Below are 21,433 nucleotides of genomic sequence, written 5' to 3' on the forward strand. Positions count from 1 at the left end.
CCCCTGACCCCCAGCGTGACCCCACTGACCCCCAGCGTGCCCCCACTGTCCCCCAGTGTGCCCCCACTGCCCCCACTGCCCTCCCAACGTGCAGTGGCTGCGTGCACACACCCCCAGGCATGCAGCAGCCACGCGTGCGGGTGCCCGGGGGGGGGGGCCCCCATGGGTGCAGGGTGCTCACACGTGGCCCCAAGCCCCCCAGCCACGTGTGCGTCTCCATCCCCCCCACCTCCCACGCCCCACTGCCACGTGGGCGTGTGGGCGCCTGCACGTGCTGGGGCCCCCCCCCAGCGTTAACCCCGGCCCCCCCCCGGGACTCCCCCTGCCCCTTCCTTGGCCTGCGAGGGGGAGCAGCGCCCGGGCGTTCCCTCCCAGGGGGGGTCCCTATGTTGCGTCATCCCCCCCCCCGGCCCCTCTCATCCCGGCCAAGGGGGGGGACCGGGTGCGGCCTTGGACGGACACACAGCCGCACGGACGGACGGACTGAGTCATCCTTGGCCCGGCCGCGCGGCCCCGTCCCCCCCCTGTCCTCCTCCTCCTCCTCCATCCCGCCCTCCCCGCCGCCGGCACCCGCCATGGCCCCGACCCTGCTGCTGCTGGGTGAGCGCCTGGCACCGCGCTGCACTGCACGGCACTGCACGGGCACTGCACGGGCACTGCACGGGCACTGCACGGCCACTGCACGGGCACTGCACAGCTGTGGCGTGGGTTTGGGGGCTGGGAGGGGGGCTGAGCACGGGCACTGCACGGGCACTGCACCGAGCACGGCATGGACCTTGTGCTGGGCACTGCACGGGCACTGCACCGAGCACTGCACGGGCACTGCAGTGCACATGACGAGGATCCAGCACTGGGCACTGCACTGACACGGAGGGTTCGGGCACTGCACGGGCACTGCAGTGTCCGTGACGTGGATCCAGCACTGGGCACTGCACTGGCGTTGGGCAGGCCGGGCACTGCACGGACACTGCACTGGGCACGCCGTGGCTGGGCCCAGGCACTGCAGGGGGGCGAGCGTCGCGTGGGTGCCGCAGCGGGTGCGGCGTGGGGCAGCTGAGCAGTGCTCTGCACGCTGCACAGCCTGGGCACAGGCACTGCATGGCTAAGGAGCGAGGGCAACGAGGGGCTGAGCACTGCGCGGGCACTGCATGGGCGCTGAGCGCGGGGCTGGCCACTGCAAGGGCACTGCGCAGGGAGCGCCCAGGCGCTGCGGGGCTGGGCACTGCGCGGTGCTGGGCACCCCGCTGAGCAGCGCGCGGGCACTGCAGGGAGCCGGACACTGCGCGGGCACCGCATGGGATCTGAGCACGGTGTGGGCACTGCAGTGGGCACTGGAAAGGGAAGGGCGCTGCCCTGGGTGCCGCATGGGGGCCGGGCACTGCAGGAGCACTGCGAAGGCACTGGGCACTGCAGGGAAACTGGGCACCGCACCGGGCACTGCAGGGGCACCGCAAAGGGCCTGGATGGCTCAGGGCATAGCAGGGCACTGGGCGCTGCATGGGGCACTGGGCACTGCATGGGGCACTGCAGCAGTACCACGGGGGACGCCAGGCAATGCAGTAGGCACTGCTCCCAGTTAGAACCCTGCGGTGGGGGAGGAATGGGGCACTGGGAAGGGCACTGGGAATTGCAGTGGGTACTGGAGGCTGTGCTGGGCACTGGGCGATGGGTACTGGGAAGCCTGTGGGGCGCTGTGCAGGGCACTGGATGTTCTGGGCTGCGGTGGGCGTGGGCTGCTGGGAAGGGAACTGGGAACTGGGCACGTGTGGCACTGGGCACTGGGAAGGGCACTGGACACTGGTCTGTGGTTGCTGGGCACTGGGAAGGACACTGGAAAGGCACTGGGCAGTGGGAAAGGGCATGGTCATGGGGCACTGGTCGTGGGGCTGGGAATGGGGTGGTGGGAATGGCACTGGTCATGGGGCACTGGAAATGGCACTTGGGGCACCGGGAGTGGGGCGCTGGGAATGGGGTGCTGGTTGCTGGTCTGGAGGCATGGGGCACTGGGAATGGCAATGGGAAGACCACTGGGAATGGCACCGGGAGTGGGACAGTGGGAACTGGGCACTGGGAATGGGGCAGTGAGAATGGGAGCATGGGAATGGGGCAGTGGGAGTGGGACAGTGGGTGTGGGACACTGGTTGCTGGTCTCGGGGCGTGGGGCACTGGGAATGGGACACTGGAACGGTGCTGGGCACTGGGAAGCCCCCTACGGGCTCCGAGCTGCTCGTGGCCCCATGGGGGGGCCAGGAGGGGCTCAGCCAGGTGCGGCCCCCCCCCCCCCCCCCTCACCCTCCTCTCTCGGCTCCAGTGGGGCTGCTGGCCCCCCGCGGCGCAGGTACTGGGACAGGGCTGGGCTGGGGGGGGTCCCTGCCCCAGTGCAGCCGAGTTGCTGGGAGCCTGTGGGAGCCTGCGGTGGGTCCCCAGGTGTGCAGGGCTGCCAGCGCGTCCCAGTGACTCCCAGTGGGTCGCGCTGTGTGCAAACGGTCCCAGCAGGTCCCAGGGCGTGCAGGGGTCCCAGTAGGTCATAGCAGGTCCCAGTAGGTCCCAGCGGGTCCCAGCAGGTCCAGGTTTGTGCAAAGGGTCCCAGCAAATCCCAGTGAGTCCCAGCAGGTCCCAGAGCATGCACAGGTCCCACTGGGTCATACCACTTCCCAGCAGGTCCCAGTGGGTTTGAGTAGGTCCCAGTGGGTCCCAGTGGGTCCTGGTGTGTGGAAAGGGTCCCAGCAGGTGCCAGTAGATCCCGGTGGGTCCCAGTAGGTCTCAGCAAGTCTGGGCGGTCCCAGTATCTCCCAGAGCATGCAGGGGTCCCAGTGGATCCCAGCAGGTCCCAGTGGGTTTTGGTGTTTGTAAAGAGTCCCAGCAGGTCCAGAGGGTCCTCAGCAGGTCCCAGAGCACAAAAGGATCCCAGCACATCCCAGTAGGTCCCAGAGCATACTGGGGTCCCAGTAGGTCCCAGTGAGTCCTGAAGCATGCAGTGGTCCCAGGGAGACCCAGCATGTCTCGGAGCACACAGGGTTCCCAAGACGTCCCAGTAGGTTTCAGTGGGTCCCAGTAAGTCCCAGAGCCTCCCAGCAGGTCCCAGAGCACACAAGGGTCCCAGCACATCCCAGTAGGTCCCAGAGCATACTGAGGTCCCAATACGTCCCAGGGAGTCCCAGCACGTCCTGGAGAACACAGTGGGTCCCAGTAGGTCCCAGGGAGTCCCAGCACGTCCCGGAGCACATAGGGGTCCCAAGACGTCCCAGTACATTTCAGTGGGTTCCAGCATGTCACAGAGCCTCCCAGCACGTCCCAGTGCATGCAGGGGTCCCAGCAGGTCCCCGGGGGTTCCCAGTGGGTGCTGGCAGCTCCAGTGCCTGATGTCTGCCCTCCTCCCCAGGCCCGTTCCCGGTGCGCCTGGCTGGGGGTCCCGGGCAGTGCGTGGGGCGCGTGGAGGTGCTGCACACCGGGCGCTGGGGCACCGTCTGCGACGACGACTGGGGGCTGCCGGACGCAGCCGTGGTCTGCCGGGAGCTGGGCTGTGGCACCGCGCTCGCCGCCCCCACGGGCGCCTGGTTTGGGGAGGGCTCCGGCCCCATCTGGCTGAACGGGCTGCGGTGCCGCGGCAGCGAGGGGCGCCTGGCCCAGTGCCGACACCGGGGCTGGCGCAGCCACGTCTGCACCCATGAGGAGGACGCCAGCGCCGTGTGTTCAGGTGGGCTGCGACCCCGGCACCGGGGGAGGGAACGCAGAAGTGGTAAAAGGGCAAAAGTTGGGAAAGACCTCTGAGGTCACCAAGTCCAACGGTTAGCCTAGCACCGCCAAGTCTAGCACCAAACCAGGTCCCCAGGGACATCTGCGTGTCCTTCGGATACCTCCAGGGACGGTGACTCAACCCCGTCCCTGGCTGTTGACCAATGTCCCCAGGTCTTTTTCTGCCAGGCTCTTTCCCAGCTAAAGGGGACGCCCCCCTCACTGCCTTTCCCCACAGCTCACCCCTTCCTCTCCCTGGGCACCATGGAACCCCCTGCACCCTCCACCACCACTGCCAGCACCCCAGCACCTGGTGAGTGGTATCCCCAGGGACACCCGTGTCCCCGGCCGCGTGGGGAGGACGCTTTGTGCCCCACAGTAACACCGACTGCCTTGCAGGTGACACAGTGCCGCGGCCGGCTGGGGGTCCCAGACGCTGCATGGGGCACAAGGAGGACACCAGCGTGGCGTGCACAGGTACAGCGTTGGTGCGCGTTGTACCCACACCCAGGAGCTGCTGCCTGCAGCCCTGCCCGTCCCCACGCACCCTGCAGGTCCGTGACACTTGCGTTGTTCTCCCTGCACTGTTGCCGACTCCGGCCTCTTCCCCAGGGACCCCCACGCTGCGGCTGGTAGGGGCTGAGGGTCCCTGCGCGGGGCGCGTGGAGGTGCTGCATGCCGGCCACTGGGGCTCCGTCTGCGACGACGGCTGGGGGCTCGAGGACGCGGCCGTGGTCTGCCAGGAGCTGGGCTGCGGCGCTGCGCTGGCTGCGCCCCGCGGGGCGTTTTTTGGCGAGGGCGCTGGCCCCATCTGGCTGGACAACGTGCGCTGCCAGGGGAACGAGTCGGCCTTGCTGCAGTGCCCGACTGCCCCATGGGGCATCACGGACTGCCAGCACCGGGAGGATGCGGCTGTCGTCTGTGCAGGTACCCACTCCGTGTGCCAGCCGTGCGCGGTGCCCAGGCCGCTGGGGATGGCGCCCGTGCTTGCGTGCACGTGCCCCGGTGTGCTCCTGGCCGGCATGCGGTGCTGCGGAGACGCACAGGGGCTGTGCAGTGGGCACCCACGGGGTCCTGGTGCAGCGCATGGGCAAGGGGCCGCCACGGCTAAATTGCCAATTTGGTGACCGTGCAGTGCAGTGCTGCAGGGCACAGTGTATGGACAGGCAAGGTGTGGCATCTATGCACGGCGCACATGCACCGCGTGCGCTGCAGGGCTCACACTGCTTTCCTGCATCGCCCAGATGAGCTGACCGCCGTGGACCCCATGGAGCCCGGTCCCCACCAGCTGCCAACCAGCCCGGCTCGGGTGCCCCCCTCTACCGTGCCACACGAGACCACCCGGCCCCACATCCCCAGCTCTCCCCAGCCTGCCCCCAGCAGCCAGACTGTGGCTGGGATGGGGCACAGGGGTAGGAGAAGGAGGGATGGAGTGGGGATGGGGGTGGGATTAAGTGGGGATGGGGCAGGGATGGAGATTGGAAAGGAAGGAGGGTGGAAGGTGCTGGGATAGAGCAGGGAAGGAGCCGGGGATGGCGGGGGGATGGAGCATGGAAGGAAAAGGAACAGAGCATGGAAGAAGCTGGGATGGAGCTGGGATAGACATATGGAGCAGGGACGAAGTTGAGATTGAGGGGGATGGAGCGGGGATGGAGGTGGGATCACTTGGTGCGGACGTGGATGGAGAGGGGCAGGAATTGGTGCTGGAGAAGGGAAGGAGCACGGGGAAGGAGCGGGGATGCAGTAATGAAGGAACGAGGACGGAGACCCCGTCCCCAGACACTGGTGACCAGCAGTGGTGTGACACCAGCTGTTTTTCAGCTCCAGCCCAGCTACGTCTGGCCGGGGGCCCCGGGCGCTGCGCGGGGCGTGTGGAGGTGCTGCACGCCGGGCGCTGGGGCACCGTCTGCGATGACAGCTGGGGGCTGCCGGACGCAGCCGTGGTCTGCCGGGAGCTGGGCTGCGGGGTGGCGCGTGAAGCCCCCCGCAGTGCCCACTTCGGCCCTGGCACCGGCCCCGTCTGGCTGGACGAGGTGAACTGCGAGGGGACGGAGCCCACGCTGCGGCGCTGCCCGGCTGAGCCCTGGGGCAGGCACAACTGCAACCACCATGAGGATGCCGCTGTCGTCTGCGCAGGTGGGATGGCCCCAGGACGGGGCAGCCACCCTGATCTCTGCTCCGTGTCATGGCTGAGGGCTGGAGCAGGTCTGGGGGGCACGGAGCCCGCCCCGTGCACCCCCCTTCCTGCTGGGGTCCCTCCCTGTTTCCTCAAGTCCCTGTCCACAAGGGATGCCCCAGCCTCTGGCCCTGGGTGCCCCCGGGGGTGGGGAGGGTCCCCAAGCAGGGAGCATCACCCTGGGGGCACTGAGGGGGCAGGGGGGGCCCCCCATGCACACGATGGGGCTGGGACAAAGACTGAGCCCCCCCCCCCTTCACTCTTGCAGGGCCAGAGGACCTGCCATCACCCACGGGGACCTCCCGGTGGCCCCCAGGACTGGATCGAGTTGGCACCGTCCCCAGCACTACCCGGCGCCCCTTGGGACAGGAGCCATCCAGCACCGTCCCCAGCATCACCCAGCGCCCCCCAGGACGGGATCGAGTTAGCACCACCCCAGCCAAAGCAGGGCGGGATCCCATTCGTATCATCAGGATCACCCGACTCAAAGCAGAGCAGGATCCAGCTGGTGTTATCCAGAGCACAAAGCCCAAGGCAGGACCTGGTGCAGCTGGTACCACCAGGTCCAAGGTGGGACGGGAGCCTGGTGGCCCCACCAGATCCAAAGCAGGATGGGATCCAGCTGGCACCAACAGGTCTAAGGCAGGACGGGATCCAGTTGGCATCACCAAACCCAAAGCAGGATGGGATCTAGCTGGTACCAACAGGTCTAAGGCAGGACGGGATCCAGTTGGCATCACCAAACCCAAAGCAGGACAGGATCTAGCTGGTACCAACAGGTCTAAGGCAGGACGGGATCCAGTTGGCATCACCAAGCCCAAAGCAGGACAGAATCCAGCTGGCACCAACAGGTCCAAAGCAGGACGGGATCCGGTTGGCATCACCAAGCCCAAAGCAGGATGGGATCCAGCTGGCACCAACAGGTCTAAGGCACGACAGGATCCAGTTGGCATCACCAAGCCCAAAGCAGTACAGAATCTAGCTGGCACCAACAGGTCTAAGGCAGGACGGGATCCAGTTGGCATCACCAAGGCCAAAGCAGGACAGAATATAGCTGGCACCAACAGATCCAAGGCAGGACAGGACCCAGCTGACATCACCAAGGCCAAAGCAGGGCAGAATATAGCTGGCATCAACAGGTCCAAGGCAGGGCGGGATCCAGTTGGCATCACCAAGGCCAAAGCAGGACAGGATCTATCTGGCACCAACAGGTCCAGGGCAGGACAGGACCCAGTTGGCATCACCAAGGCCAAAGCAGGATGGGATCCAGCTGGCACCAACAGGTCCAAGGCAGGACGCGATCAGGTCGGTACCATCCATGTCACCCACCCCAAAGCAGAGCAGGATCCGCTCAGCACTGTGCAGATCACCCAGCCCAAAGCTGAGCGGGTTGTGGTGGGGGGCAAACAGACCACCATGAGCCCATCACGTTGGGTTTCGGTGGGGACCACGCAAGGCATCAAGCCCAAGGCAGGTTGGGATCCGGTTGGTACCACCAGGAGCACCCAGACGCTGATAGGACGGGATCCTGTTAGTGCCACCCAAACCTATGGGTGGCACCCACGGCCCAAAGCAGGGCAGGACTCAGCCCCCACCACGGTGCTCCCCATGTGGAGGAGCCACCACTTGGGAGAACCAGGTCCAGAAGGGACCATAAGGAGCACTCCTCCTGCAGCAGCGCTGGATCTGGGTGGTACCATGGGGAGCACACATCCCACAGCAGAACTGGGGCCTGAAGGTCCCATCAGCATCACACATCCTCCAGCAGGACTGGATCCAGAAGGCAGCACACGGAGCGCACGTCCTGAAGCAGAACCGGGCCTGGATGATACTGTATGGAGCACACATCCCACAGCAGAACCAGGGCAAGGTGGTACCACATGGGATCCACGTCCTTCAGCAAGACCAGGTCCTGAAGGTCCCATGAGGAGCACACGTCCTGTGGGTGCAGAACTGGGTGCAGAAGGTACCACAAGAACACGTCCTGTGTTGGAACTGGATCTGGACAGCACCCGGATGGGTACTTCAGCAGAACCAGATCCTAGAGGCAACACACATGCTTCAGCAGAACCAGGTTCAGAAAGTACCATGTGGAGCACACATCCAACAGCAGAACCAGGCCCAGAAGATACCGTGAGAATCACACATCCCACAGCAGAACCATATACAGATGGTGCCATGTGGAGCACACATCCCACAGCAAGACCAGGTCCAGAAGGTACCATGATGAGCACACATCTCACAGCAGAACCAGTTCCAGGAGGTACCATGTGGAGCACAAATCCCACAGTAGAACCAGGTCCAGAAAGTACCATGATGAGTACACATCCCACAGCAGAACCGGGTCTAGAAGATACCATGATGAGCACCCATCCTACAGCAGAACCAGATACAGATGGTGCCATGTGGAGCATGCATCCAACAGCAAGACCAGGTCCAGAAGATACCATGACAAACACATATCCCACAGCAGAACCAAGTCCAGGAGGTACCATGACGAACACACATCCCACAGCAGAACCACGTCCAGGAGGTACCGTGAGAAGCACACATCCCACAGCAGGACTGGATCCAGAAGGCAACACACAGAGCATAAGTCCTGCAGCAGAACTGGACCTGGTTGGTATCATATGGAACACACATCCCACAGCAGAACCAGGTCCAGGAGGTACCACATTGGGTGTTGAACTGGATCCAGAAAGTACCATGAGGAGCACACATCCTACAGTTGAACTGGGTCCAGATGCTACCATGAGGAGCACACATCCTACAGTTGAACTGGGTCCAGAAAGTACCATGAGGAGCACACATCCTACAGCTGGACTGGGTCCAGAAAGTACCATGAGGAGCACACATCCTACAGTTGAACTGGGTCCAGATGCTACCATGAGGAGCACACATCTTCCAGAAGAGCTGGGTCCAGAAGGTACCATGTGGAGCACACGTCCTCCAGAAGAACCAGGTCTACGTGGCACCTCGCAGAGTGCACATTCTTCAGCAGAACTGGGCTTGGCTGATACCTTACAGAGTGCCCGTCCCACAGCAGTTGTTCGCACATGGAGCACACGCCCTTCAGCAGAACCAAATCCAGATGGGACCATGAGGAGCTCACATCCTGCAACAGCATCAGGTCGAGACGGTACTACGTGGGGGACACGTTCTTCAGGTGATTTTGATCTCAATGGAACAATGAGGAGCGCACATCCTTCAGCAGAAGCAGGTCTAGAAGGCACCATGGAGAGCACACGTCCCACATCAGAACCAGGCCCAGAAGGTACCATGTGGAGCTATATGGATGGGTGAACTGTTGGCGAAGAGAAGGGGAGGGAGGGCAGGTGGACAGAAGAGCACACCGATGGGCGTGTGGGGGTGAGGAGGAGGGGGGGTGGGATGGGATGGGATGGCATGGGATGGGATGGCATGGCATGGCATGGCATGGCATGGCATAGGGTAGGGTGGGATGGGAATGGGATGGGGTGGGGTGGGATGGGCTGGGCTGCTGTTGGGTGGAAGGGTTTGAGAGGGAGGGGCAGAAGAAGAGGAGATGACAAAGAAAGGGGGCAGGAGGGGAGGGAGAGGGGGTTGTCTCATGGACTCTGTGTCCCTTCCCCATCCAGGTGCTGGCGCAGGCTTGGGCCTCACTGGGATGTCTGTGCCCCCCACCACATCTCCATCACCCCCCTCATCTCTGCCCCCCACCCTGTGGCCGGCCAGCCCCCCTGCCCTTGCAGTCCAACTGGGTCCGGGCTCTGCCACTCGCTCCCAGCACCCCACAGAGCCCCCCAGCACCTGGGAGCCACCAGCACCCATCCAGTACCCAGAGGAGACCCCCAGCACCCACGGACCCCTAGAACCCACCCAAAGCCCCCCGGGGAACCCCAGCACCCAGGGACCCCCAGCACACACCCAGCACGCCGTGGAGACCCCCCCTGCCTGGAAGGAGCTTGTGCTCTCCCAGCACCCCCCTGCAGAGCCCCCCAGCTCCTGGATGCCCCCAGCCTCCTTTACCCCATCCCCACCAGGGACCCGCAGCCCCCAGAGCCCCCCGGCACTCACCGTGCTCCCCCCAGGTTCCACCAGCCCTTACACGCTTGCTGCCCCCTCGGAGCACCCCATGGAGCTCCCCATCCCCCAGAGCCCCCCAGCATCTCCTCAGCACTCCGTGAAGTTGCTTGGCACCCCAACCCCCCCAGCGCCCCCCCAGAACCTCACTGACACCCTCAGCTCCAAGAGCCCCTTGGCACCCTTCCAGTATCCAACAGAGCCCCCCAGCACCTGGACCTCCCCAGCACACACCCAGCACCCCATGGGGATTTTTGACACCCAGACCCACCCAGCACCCCCCCAGCAACACCCAGAGCTCCCCGGCACCCAGGGCCCCCCAGCACCCCCCCAGAACCCTCTGGAGACCTTCAGCACCCAGGGATCACCAGCACCCCCCCAGCACCCCATGAAGTTGCTCATCACCCAGAGGACCCCCCCACACTCCCAGCACCCTATGGAGATCTTTGGCATGAAGGGCTCACCAGCACCCCCTCAGCACACCATGAACCCCCCCAGCACCCTGAGACCTACAGCACCCCCTCAACACCCTATGGAGACCCTTGGCACCCAGGGACCCCCAATCCCTCCCCAGCACCCTATGGAGACCTTTGGCACCCATGGCTCACCAGCACCCCCCCAGCACCCCGTGAAAACCCCCAGCACCCTGACACCCCCAATCCCTCCCCAGCACCCTATGGAGACCCTTGGCACCCAGGGACCCCCAGCACCCCCCCAGCACCCTATGGAGACCCTTGGCACCCAGGGACCCCCAGCACTCCCCCAGCACCCTATGGAGACCCTTGGCACCCAGGGACCCCCAGCATCCCCCCAGCACCCTATGGAGACCCTTGGCACCCAGGGACCCCCAGCACTCCCCCAGCACCCTATGGAGACCCTTGGCACCCAGGGACCCCCAGCATCCCCCCAGCACCCTATGGAGACCCTTGGCACCCAGGGACCCCCAGCATCCCCCCAGCACCCTATGGAGACCCTTGGCACCCAAACCCTCCCAGTACCCACAGAGCTCCTCCACACTGCCCCTGACAGCCCCCTGGACAGCCCCATGCTGCTTGGGCCCCCATGTGCAGGTAGGTCTATGGGTTTGGGGGTGGGGGGGGGGCAGCAGTCCCTGTCTGGGACGCCTGAGATGAGCACAGGGAGGGCCCCCAGTGTTGGGGGGGTGTTGGGGGGCTTGGAGGGGGGCACAATGACGCACCGTGTGTCTCTGCTTCTCGTCCCGCAGGTCCAGCTCCACCAGCAGTGCCAACACCCCCCTCGGTGGGGGGCCAGGGGGGTCCCTGCATGGCTCCCCTGCTGCGGGTGCTGCTGTGGGAGGTGCGGGGGCTGCGGGGGCAGCTGCGGGCCCTGGCCCGTGCCCAGCGGCGGGGGGCTCAGCGCCTGGAGGCTCTTGCCCGCCGCTTGGGCCGGCTGTCGGCCCTCAGCCAGCATCTCCTGGGGGGCCCCCCCCGGCTCTATGGGGCTGTGGGCACCCAGGGCGGTCTTTGTAGGGGCTGCAAGTGAAATAAAGCCGGGCCAGTTCCCCAAATCATCTCAGGCATTGTTTTTTTTGGGGGGGTATGGGGACTTCACCCGCTGCAGTCCTGGAGAGGGAGTGTTGGGCACCCCCCCAACCTGCTGGGTGTCCCCCCCCCCCCCCAGGTTTGGGGTGCCCGCAGCAGCCGTGGGGCCGTTGGGATGCTGCCCTCCCTGCGCCCTGCTGCCCTTCCCTTCACCTATCTCCCCCTGCAGCCCCCCAGAGAGGCCGCGGCCAAGGCTCCTGAGGCTGGCAATCCGCTTTGTGCCCTCCTCGCCCCATTTTTGGGGTTCCCCATCTCCAGCCCCCAGAGCCCCCATCTGGGGCCCTCCCAGCTTGCCCCCCCCGGCGCCTGCCTGGCTGCTGCCCCATTCCCCTTCCTCCCCTTGGCTTTCACTTCCCCTCCTCCTCCCCCCCCCCCACACCCCACCCCCAGACCTTGCGTTAAAAGGGTGGCCTCGAGGTGGAGGGACCCCAGGCTGGCAGCATGGGGGGGCTGCACGGACTGGGGCTGTGCCTGGGTGAGGGACCGGGGGGTGGGGGGGACGTGGGGGGGTACAGAGCTGGGGGGTACGTGTTGGGGGGGGGGGGTTAGAGCTGAGGGCACATGGGGGTGTCAGCTCGGGAGGGTCCTAGGGGGGGTCAATGGTATGGGTGCTGCTGCCTCCGTCCCATTACGACTCTTCCCTCTCTCCCTCCAGCTCTGTGCTGCGGTGCCGTGATTGGATCTGGTATGTGGGTGCTGCTGGGTGTCACTGCAGGGGGGGGGGGGGGTGTCCCCTGGGTGCCACTTGTGTGCCCTGCGGTCAGCGTCTGCTGGATGTGGCAGGCGCTGGGGCAGGGGCAATAGGTGGGAGGGCTTGGACTGGGCAGACTGGGGCTCTTCTGGGCAAAGTGAGGCCATACTGGGCAGACTGGAGTCATGCTGGTGCTGTGCTGGGCAGACTGGGGCTCTTCTGGGCAAAGTGCGGCCATACTGGGCAGACTGGGGTCATGCTGGTGCTGAGCTGGTGCTGAGCTGGGCAGACTGGGGCTCTTCTGGGCAAAGTGCGGCCATACTGGGCAGACTGGGGTCATGCTGGTGCTGAGCTGGTGCTGAGCTGGGCAGACTGGGGCTCTTCTGGGCAAAGTGTGGCCATACTGGGCAGACTGGGGTCGAGCTGGTGCTGAGCTGGTGCTGAGCTGGGCAGACTGGGGCTCTTCTGGGCAAAGTGCGGCCCTACTGGGCAGACTGGGGTCATGCTGGTGCTGTGCTGGGCAGACTGGGGCTCTTCTGGGCAAAGTGTGGCCATACTGGGCAGACAGGGGTCATGCTTGGGGCTGTGCTGGGCAGACTGGGGCTTTTCTGGGCAGGCTATGCTGGGGTTGTACAGGGGCTGTGCTGGGCAGCCAGGGGCTGCACTGGGGATACTGGGACTCCTTTCCCTATGCATCCCTGCCACGCTCTTCCCCCCCCCACAGTGCCCGTCCGGCTCGTGGGTGGCCGGTCCCGGTGCCACGGGCGCGTGGAGCTGCTGCAGGCCGGCGCCTGGGGCTCGGTCTGTGCCTCAGGCTGGGACCGGGCGGCCTCCCGTGTGCTGTGCCGGGAGCTGGGCTGCGGCCGTCCCCGCCTCCTCCCCGCACCCTGCGGCCCCGCGGCGGCCGACGGGCCCCCAGTGGCCCTGCAGCAGGTGCAGTGCTCGGGGCAGGAGCCGGCCCTGGCGCGCTGCGGCCTGCAGCCACGGGACGCCCCGTCCTGCCCCTCGGACCGGCTGGCTGCCGTTGACTGCGAGGGTGAGCACGCGGCAGGCCACGGGGTGCTCAGCCTGGAGCGTGGGGGGGGGGGGGGTGTCTGTCTGCGCCTGGCCTGACCCCCCCCTCCCCCCCTCGTCCTGCAGAGCCATTCGGGCTGCGGCTGTCCGGCGGCCCCGGGCGGTGCGCGGGGCGGCTGGAGGTGCAGCGCAACGGGAGCTGGGGCACGGTGTGCGACGACGGCTGGGGCGCGGCGAACGCGGCGGTGGTGTGCCGGGAGCTGGGCTGCGGGGAGGTGCCGGCAGATCTCCACGGGGATCGGCCACGCTTCGGGCCCGGCACGGGGCGCATCTGGCTGGATGACGTGCGGTGCCGGGGCCAGGAGGGGACCCTGCAGGACTGTGCCCACCGAGCCTGGGGGTACCACGACTGCACCCACGACGAGGACGTCGGCGTGGTCTGCCAGGTGCGGGACCGTTCCCTGCTGCCCCGTGTGAGGCTCGGTGCGGCCACAGGGCCCTGCGGGGCAGGACGTGGCCATGCTCAGCCTTTTCTTCTCACAGGACCCCTGAGCACCGCGGCTCTGCCCACGGCCATCCCTGCCGCCATCAGCCGTCACACCCGCCCCTCCTGCGACGCCTCCAGCGGGGGGACCCCAAACCCAAACAGGACCCCGCTCGCGGCTGTCTTTGCCCCGACAAAGCCCACCAGTGGGCGTGGGAGCTCCAGCTGCAGCCCCCGATGCCCCTTGCCCGGTTATTAAACGCGGAGCAGCCATAACACTGAGATGGGGCTGCGGGTTCTCATGCTGTGCGCTGCCTGGGGGTTCGGCATGGGGCGGGGGTCCCGGCCGCCCCAGGTGCGGCACCGTGCCCAGCCTGGCCCCCTGCCCGGGCCCTCCCCCGCGGCCCCCTGACCCCGTTATGAAACATCTCGTTAGCACTAATCCCGCCAGCCACCTGTCCGCTCCCGGCACCCAGCCCGGCCGGGGGATGGGACCGGCTGCCTGCCAGCAGCTCTCAGTCGTGGGGCCAGGGCCAGGCCTTGCCCTGCTGGGGGGTGGGCAGGTGGAAAAAATGGGGGCAGGGGGGCTCGATGTGGTGCAATAGGGACGATGAGGGGCAGGGAGTGGGGGAATGGCAGACAATGGAGGGCAAAGGGGCAAGGAGTGGGGTCGTGGAACCGGGGGGGCAAAGGGGCAGGGAGTGGGGTAATGGGAACTGAGGGGGTAGAGGGGCAGGGAATTGGGTAATGGGGGCCACAGGGGGCAGAGGGGCTGGGCACGGGGCAGTGAGGAGCAGATGGGCTGGGACTGGGGGATTGCAGTGTAGCTGTGGGGCAGAGGGGCATGGAGTGGGGCAGTGGGGCCTGGGGGGGGGTCAGAGGGGCGTTGAGTGGGGCAGTGGGGAGCAACGGGAAGGCAAGGAGGCAGGGAGTGGGGCAATGGGTGCTGGAGGAGAAGAGGGGCAGGGAATTGGAAATGGGGGCTGGGGGGCAGAGGGGTCATAGCATGGGGCAATGAGCTTGGGGGCAGAAATTGGGGACTGTGGGTGGTGGGGTTTATTGGGGGGGGGGGGAGCACAATCCATCCCTGGCAGCAGAAGGGGACGGGGGACAAACTGGGGGCAGAGGGACGTCTCCAGCTCCTCTTGCAGCATGGGGCCATGCCGGGCTCTGTCCCCAGCCCAGCGACAGGGACGGGGCTGAGCTCTCGCCACCTGGCCCGGCTGCCCGCCGGCTATTTCGGTGCCCCCGCAGCTGTTGGTACCTCCGCCCCCCGCCACCCCCGCAGCCTGGCCACCACGCTCCCTCCCACGCACTGGGGACCTGGCCAGCAAAGGCCACTGCCTGTCCCTGTCCTCTGCATCCTCTGCATGCCGCCGGGGCCGAAGACGTGCCGGTGGGGCTGAAATTTGTGGGGCTGGCACTGGCCCCTGGGGATGGTTCCTGGCAGGGCAGGAGGGCAATGCAGGGGGCCAGCCCCAAAACCACTGCTCCAGGGCAGGGGGGACAACCCCGGCAGCAGCCTCTGCTCCCCATACTGGGGACGGAGAGGGCAGGGTGAGTGATGGGGTTATGTGACCTTCTCCCGTCCGGCCACGTGCCAAGCGGGGCCTGTTAATGTGCTGTCAAGTATTAATTACCTCCCGGCGGGCTGGGGTCAGGGCAGCCGTAAGCAGCTGGGATGGGGGGAAAGAGCAGGTGGGGAGGGAGAAACAACAGGTCCCAGGGCAGGGGGCTTGGGGAGAGGCAGGGATGTGGCCGTGGGAACTGGGGAGTGGGAGGGATGAGGATGTGGGAAATGGGGAGGAGGGAGCAGGCCACGGGAAATCGGGGAGAGGGAGGGATATGGACATGGGGAAAGGGCGAAAGGGAGGGCTGTGGGTCTGGGAAAAGGGGGAAAGGGAGCGGTATGGACGGGGGAAAAGGGGGAAAGGGCACGGATGTGGGAAAAGAGGGAGAGGAAGGGACGTGGGAACAGGGGGATGGGGGAGATACGGACATAGGAAAAGGGGGAGAGGGAGGGACACAGCCTGGGGACTGAGGCAGGAGGAGAGAGACAGGCACATCCCGGGGGCACAGGGCAGGAGCAGCTTTGGGGGTGCAGCTGTGGGGCAGGCTTGATATTGGGGCGCCGAGCAGGTGCAGGGATGAGCCCAGCCTCACACCCCCTGCTCCCCCCCACCCGGTGCCAGAGCGCCACCCCCCCACGCACAGAGCAGCACCAAGGGCCCCCCCCCCCCCCCCGCATCTCCCGTGGGGCGAAGCCTGACTGGTGCCTACTCCTCCTGCCCCTACGAGCGCTGGGTGCGCTGCGTCCGAGCGCGGCTTCCTCGGCAGGGCAATGCGCACACACGCATGCACGTGCGTGTGAGTGTGTGTGCGTGTGTGTGCGTGCGTGCCACCAGCAGGGCTCTGCCAGCCCCAGCTCAAAATAGACCCCGGGAGCGCTCCTGCAGAGGGGCCCAGATGTGAGTCAGAGTGGTGGGACGCGGGTTAATTTGCGGGCAGGGGGTGCTGGGGATGGTGGCAGGGGGGCTCCGTGCAGGGACGGTGTCAGCCCGGGGTCGGTGCCCCCCCCATCCTTGGGCCATCAGCTGGGGCTGATCCCTACACACGCCCCAAAACCTGTCCCTGGACTGTCCTGCCCCACACCTGGGGGTCTGGTGCCCAGTGCTTGTTCCCACAGCTCCGTAGGACCAGCGGGGCAAACCTCCATGGGAATAGGGGCAAACCTCGGGGCGGGGGGGGGTGGTGAGACGCTGGGGAGGGGGCACAGAAGGGCCCAGATATGGGAGTGGGGAAACTGAGGCAGAAGAGGGACGAACATGCAACAAGTGTTGGCCAGGCTGGGGCCGTGGCTTCGCGGGGTGGTAGCAGTGGCCAGGGAGCTGCTGCCAGCAGGGGACAGGGGAGTGAAGGTTTTGGGGGGGGTGCTTCTGGAGGTGTCCTGTGGGGGGGGGTCAGTGGCTTGGGGATGTCGAGGAGCTGTGACGTTCGCGCTGACATTAGCAGTGCACTGGTACAGAGTGCAGGCTCCGTGCCACGTGTCTGTCCATCCCTGCGCCGTCTGTCCGGCCAAGCAGGGTGCCTGTCCCACACACCACGCTTTGCCCGGCCATCCCTGCAAGCTGTCCCCCGCTCTGTCCATCCGTCCATCCCACACGGCTCCCTGTCCATCTGTCCCCCCCACACCCTGCTCCTTCTTTCAGCTGTCCCTTCCTGCAGGGCGCTGTGCTGTCTGCCCACCCACCCATGCACCCAGACCCGCCTGCTCCCCCCACGCCATGCCCCGTGTCTGTCCTTCTGTCCATGCCCTCGGCGCTCTGTCCATCTGGCCATGCACCATGCTCCACGCGCCCCTGCCTGCCGTGCTCCATCCCGTCTGCCTGTCCCCACCTGGACTGCCCTGCCTGTCTTTCCCTCCCGTACTCCGTTCTGTCCGTCAGTCCCCCCATGCCTCTCTCCATCCTGTCCGTCTGTCCCCACGCAATACCCCGTCCGTCCTGCCCCTGCCTATGTTTGGAGGTCGGCACGCGTTGTGCCTGACACATGTTCCCAGCTCGAGCGGGAGAGATTAGCGCGGGCCGGCGCTGCCCTGGGTCCAGCGGCTTCGGAGCGCGCAGGAAAATCTGAGTCACGGCTCCGGGCTCCGGGGCGGCTGCGGGGCCAGTGGCACCGCGCCGCGCCCCAGGGACAGCGCAGAGACACCGGTGAGCCTCACGCCGCTTGGGCTGTCCCTGTGCAACCCCAGCAGATGCCAGCTTTCGCTCTGCGGCTTTCTTGCACAGCTCAGCCCCCATGGCTGGGGACAGGGAGGGGGGGGACAGGGCTGTTGTTCCTGCCCCGCAACACCCGGGGGTGGCTGTGACCCCCCTGCGGCTGTGCCGGTGCAAGGGGCTGCAGCCAGCGGGATGGGAGAAGGGTCCGGGTCCTGTTTCAGAGCTGGAGATGGAGGAGAGAAGGGCTGGGAGTGGGCAAAGGGCAGAGCCAGCACTGACCCACTGCTGTGGGGGGATGTGGAGTGGGATGTGGGGCTGTCCATGGGGGCCGAGCATCCCGGCTGGGCTGGACTGGGCTAACTGGGTTGGGCTGGGCTGGACTGGGCTAGAATGGGTTGGACTGGGCTAGGCTGCGTTGGACTGGACGGGGCTAGGCTGAACTGGGTTGGAATGAGCTGGACTGCGATGGACTGGAGAGGGTTGGACCTCACACCTCAGTAGACTGAACTGAGCTAGACTGGACTGGACTGGGCAGCACTGGGCTGGGAGAGCTGAACAGGACTGAAGAGGGCTGTACTGCGCTGTTTCAGACCATACTGGTGTGGGCTGCACTCAGCTGGACTAAGCTGGGCTGGACTGGGCAGCACCAGCTGGGTGTCCCCAGGCTTCCCCTGTGTGTGACAAGGGGGGGACATCACACTGGTGTGGGGTGCTTGGGCTCCACAGGGCCCATGGAGGAGTCAGAGGAGGATGGGGAGGACAACGAGGTGTTCCTGGAGCAGCTGATGATGCGGACAGGCCAGGCCGTGCCGCGGCAGGAGCTGGAGGAGCAGTACACCGTGCTGGAGGAGCTGGGCAGCGGCACCTACGGCCGTGTGGTGCTCACCGAGCCCCGCGACGGTGGTGAGGAGCTTTTGGGGGGAGGGGTCCCTGCCCTGGTTCACCCCATGGCCGCTTCATCCCTGACATCCCTCCGAAGCGCTGACCCTCTCCCCGCTTCTCAGGCTCACCAGTGGTCCTCAAGCTGATGCTGAAGGAGCACACGGAGTGGAGGGCGTTCCTCAGGGAGTACTGCATTGCCCTGTGCCTCTCTGGCCACACCGCCTGCATCCGTGCCCTGCCCGTCGCCTTCGAGAGTGCCACACACTTCGCCTTCGGGCAGGAGCTCGCTCCTGCTGGGGACCTGTGCACCCTCCTCACCCCTGGGGTGCGTGCGGTACAGGGGATCTGCCAAGGGCTGAGGGGCTGATGAGGGGCCGGTGGGAGGGAATAGGGAGGAGAAGGTACCGGGGTGGCTTGGCAGGGGGTGCAGGGAGGGGGCAGGAACCCTAACCCTAACCCTAAGCCTAAGCCTAAGCCTAAGCCTAAGCCTAAGCCTAACCCTAACCCTAAGCCTAACCAACCTCTTGCTGTGAATTGGGACACACTTGGCAGCACGGGGATGTGTCTGGGGGCTGCTCTGGGCTGAAGCCCTTGCTGGTGGCACCAGGCAGGGTGCTGGGGGCTGCAGCACCCTCTGTGGCAGGCAGTGACGGTGCTGCCGTTCCCGCAGGAGGGCTTGGCAGAGGTGCTGGTGAAGCGCTGTGCCTCCCAGCTGGCGGAGGCTCTGGATTTCATGCACAGCCGGGCCCTGGTCCACCGGGACGTCAAGCTGGACAATGTGCTGCTCTTCGACCGTGAGTGCCGGCGGGTGAAGCTGGGCGATTTCGGGCTCACCCGCCTGCAGGGCTCTGCCGTTCGTGCCATGTCCAGCACCCTGCCCTATTCCCCACCAGAGCTCTGTCTGCTCCAGGGCTTGGACACGCTGGAGCTGGACTCCAGCCTCGATGTCTGGGCCTTTGCCGTGCTGCTCTTCTGCCTCTGCACCGGCTGCTTCCCCTGGGCTGTGGCTGCCAGCCCTGACCCCCAGTTCGAGGACTTCAGCGCCTGGCAGAGCGGTGCAGAGGGGCGGGAGGCGCCTCCATCCTGGCAGGCCTTTGGCTACGGGGCGCAGGAGATGTTCCGTCGCCTGCTGAGGCTGGACCCCGACCGCCGGAGCCCGGCCATCGAGGTGCAGAAATACCTGTCCCTGCCATGGCTGACAGGACAGGACACCGGGGCTCGGCTGGATGGTGGCGACAGGGGGGAGGCAGCAGCAGGAAACCCCCAGACCCCCATTACCCAGGGCTGTGCCCCAGCCGGTGGCTCAGGAGGGGGTGTGAGGGATGCTGCAGGTGCTGGGGAGCAGGGTGATGGCAGCTACAGTAGCGGGGACGGTGTACCCACACCGCCTTCTGGTACCCTCGCCCTGTGCCACTAGTCAGCATCTCCATCAGCCCCGGGGACAGGCAGCGAGGGGGGTCCTGAGGTCTGGGCCAGGGTCTTCTTGTGGGCTGGGGTGAAAACTTGGTCCGCACGCGGTACCCTGGGTGTAAGGGTCAGAGGCAGCAAACAGCACCAGAAAAGTGCTGCAGTCAAGGGAAGGAGAAGCAATGCTCGGGGCAGCATTTTGGGGGGGGGGGTCAGGGATGCCAGTCCCATCTCAGCACCTCACCTGCTGTTAATGAACATCACTCATGATGACAAAATGCCTGATTAACAAATGTGCTAGGGTGGCAAGGAGAAGCCAAGGGAAAAGCAGCCAAAGGTTGACAGAGAAGTGGGAGGAGAGCAATCAGTCAGAAATCATTAAGGCTGGTGCAAGGCCTTGGCAGGAGCAGCTGCAAAAATGGCTCAGTAACAGCAGGGGAACCCAGAAACGGGTCCAACCTCCCCTACTTGCACGTGTGTGTGAGGAGGCTGTCATCCCTGCTGTAATTAGTTAAGATGCCAAGCAGTCTCCTTGGGGTTAATGAGCTGAAGAACCAAGCATGAGCCCTCCAGGCACACAGCTGGGCTGGGAGGAGCCGCAGGGCGAATTTAGTGCTTGACGGAAACCTGATCAACGTGGGATTCAGCTCCCTCTGAGCTATGCAAGACTCTGCCACAGGCGGGATAGTCTGCACCATGAGGACTGGGTAATACAAAAGTCTGAAGAGAGCAGAGGGAGTGAGCTGGGATGGCGATGGATGTGGAGGAGGTGGGGGGGGGGGGTGTCAGGAGAACGGGCATCAGCAGCTTGAAGTGTCACAGATGTCAGCAGAGGGGTTCCAGAGGTGAAGCCGCTGAGGTCTGGGCTGTTTGCACCAAAGCGGAGCTCACCTGGGGTGAGCACAGTGCATGCCGGTTGGACAGAAAACCTGCTCCCTCCAGGCTCACCCTGCTCTCCCAGGGAGCCCAGAGGGGTGCTGAGTGCTGCCAGCAGCATGCCAGCCCTTCCCATCCCTGGTGGGAGCCCACCGGAAAGCTGGGGAGGGATTTATCAGGTTGTGTAGTGATAGGACGGGGGGTAACAGCTTTGAAATAAAAGCGGGTAGATTTAGATTAGATCTTAGAAAGAAATACTTCATGATGACAGTGGTCCAGGTCATGCAGAGAAGCTGTGGATGCCCCATCCCTGGAAGTGCTCAAGGTCAGGTTGGATGGGGCTTTGGGCAACCTGGTATGGTGGGAGGTGTCCTGGGCACCTAGAAAGAGATGGTCTTTAAGGTCCTTCCCAGCCCAAACCGTTCCTTGGTTCTTTGATCTCCTGCCAAGTGAGAGGAGCCCCGCTGCACAGTGGAAGGAGAGATGGAAATCAGCTGAGGTGCTGAAAGTTAATAAAATTCTCTGTTGTTTTGCCTTTTTATAATTGTGTTTTCCCACGAGCCCTGAATCTCCTCTGGGTGCCACGCTTGCAGAGGGAGGTATTGGAAGGGTATTGGACTCACATGATGAGGGAGAGCAGACCCTTGTCTTATCGGAGCTGGATAAGAAAACTCCCCCTGCCCCTGAAGTGCCCCTGTGCAATAGAAATGAGGTCCTAAGGCCGGAGAGAAGAGACTCAGGGAGAAATAGTAAAGACCTCAGAAAGACCAATGCACAAGGTTGGCTCAGTCTCTCCCAACTGCATCCAAACCAGTGCCACAAAGA

General features: G+C 65.2%; 3 protein-coding genes across 7 annotated transcripts; all 3 read left to right on the top strand.

The window, feature by feature from the left end:
* The first annotated feature begins 416 nt into the window (after positions 1-416).
* Positions 417-11,504, top strand: LOC310888255 (uncharacterized protein). 2 transcript variants are annotated; one of them, XM_083814830.1, is made up of 11 exons: positions 418-600; positions 2,312-2,338; positions 3,383-3,697; positions 3,974-4,048; positions 4,135-4,212; positions 4,348-4,662; positions 4,980-5,147; positions 5,557-5,871; positions 6,180-9,185; positions 9,529-11,043; positions 11,199-11,504. In XM_083814830.1, the coding sequence occupies exons 1-11, from the start codon at positions 576-578 to the stop codon at positions 11,474-11,476; spliced, it is 6,117 nt and encodes a 2,038-aa protein (XP_083670956.1). In that variant the 5' UTR covers positions 418-575; the 3' UTR covers positions 11,477-11,504. The 2 variants fall into 2 exon arrangements, with proteins under 2 accessions (XP_083670957.1, XP_083670956.1); XM_083814831.1 differs by lacking the exon at positions 2,312-2,338 and having other exon boundaries at positions 417-600.
* A 409-nt stretch (positions 11,505-11,913) lies between these two features.
* On the top strand, positions 11,914-14,006 carry LOC310888264 (CD5 antigen-like). Its single transcript, XM_083814847.1, has 5 exons — positions 11,914-12,010; positions 12,191-12,220; positions 12,951-13,262; positions 13,367-13,686; positions 13,784-14,006. Exons 1-5 carry the CDS (start codon positions 11,977-11,979, stop codon positions 13,790-13,792), a joined length of 705 nt encoding a protein of 234 aa, XP_083670973.1. The 5' UTR covers positions 11,914-11,976; the 3' UTR covers positions 13,793-14,006.
* Positions 14,007-14,799: 793 nt separating this feature from the next.
* Positions 14,800-21,146, top strand: LOC310888270 (putative serine/threonine-protein kinase SBK3). Of its 4 annotated transcripts, none has more exons than XM_083814854.1 (4): positions 14,800-15,281; positions 18,170-18,346; positions 18,448-18,650; positions 18,996-21,146. In XM_083814854.1, the coding sequence occupies exons 1-4, from the start codon at positions 15,161-15,163 to the stop codon at positions 19,740-19,742; spliced, it is 1,248 nt and encodes a 415-aa protein (XP_083670980.1). In that variant the 5' UTR covers positions 14,800-15,160; the 3' UTR covers positions 19,743-21,146. The 4 variants fall into 4 exon arrangements, with proteins under 4 accessions (XP_083670980.1, XP_083670979.1, XP_083670982.1 ...); XM_083814853.1 differs by lacking the exon at positions 14,800-15,281 and adding an exon at positions 16,661-17,434; XM_083814856.1 differs by lacking the exon at positions 14,800-15,281 and adding an exon at positions 16,661-17,434 and having other exon boundaries at positions 18,181-18,346.
* Positions 21,147-21,433: the final 287 nt, after the last annotated feature.

Source organism: Anser anser, assembly GCF_964211835.1.
Source record: "Anser anser genome assembly, chromosome: 32".
Lineage (NCBI taxonomy): Eukaryota > Metazoa > Chordata > Aves > Anseriformes > Anatidae > Anser > Anser anser.

Coding starts and splice junctions, on each gene's coding strand:
- LOC310888255 (XM_083814830.1), top strand. CDS start 576: ATGGCCCCGACCCTGCTGCTGCTGG. Junction 4,213..4,347: donor CACCAGCGTGGCGTGCACAG/GTACAGCGTTGG, acceptor CCTCTTCCCCAG/GGACCCCCACGCTGCGGCTG. Junction 4,663..4,979: donor TGCGGCTGTCGTCTGTGCAG/GTACCCACTCCG, acceptor TGCATCGCCCAG/ATGAGCTGACCGCCGTGGAC.
- LOC310888264 (XM_083814847.1), top strand. CDS start 11,977: ATGGGGGGGCTGCACGGACTGGGGCTGTGCCTGG. Junction 12,011..12,190: donor CGGACTGGGGCTGTGCCTGG/GTGAGGGACCGG, acceptor CTCTCCCTCCAG/CTCTGTGCTGCGGTGCCGTG. Junction 13,263..13,366: donor GGCTGCCGTTGACTGCGAGG/GTGAGCACGCGG, acceptor CTCGTCCTGCAG/AGCCATTCGGGCTGCGGCTG.
- LOC310888270 (XM_083814853.1), top strand. CDS start 16,699: ATGTCGAGGAGCTGTGACGTTCGCGCTGACATTAGCAGTGCACTGGTA. Junction 17,435..18,169: donor GGGACAGCGCAGAGACACCG/GTGAGCCTCACG, acceptor TGGGCTCCACAG/GGCCCATGGAGGAGTCAGAG. Junction 18,347..18,447: donor CACCGAGCCCCGCGACGGTG/GTGAGGAGCTTT, acceptor CCCGCTTCTCAG/GCTCACCAGTGGTCCTCAAG.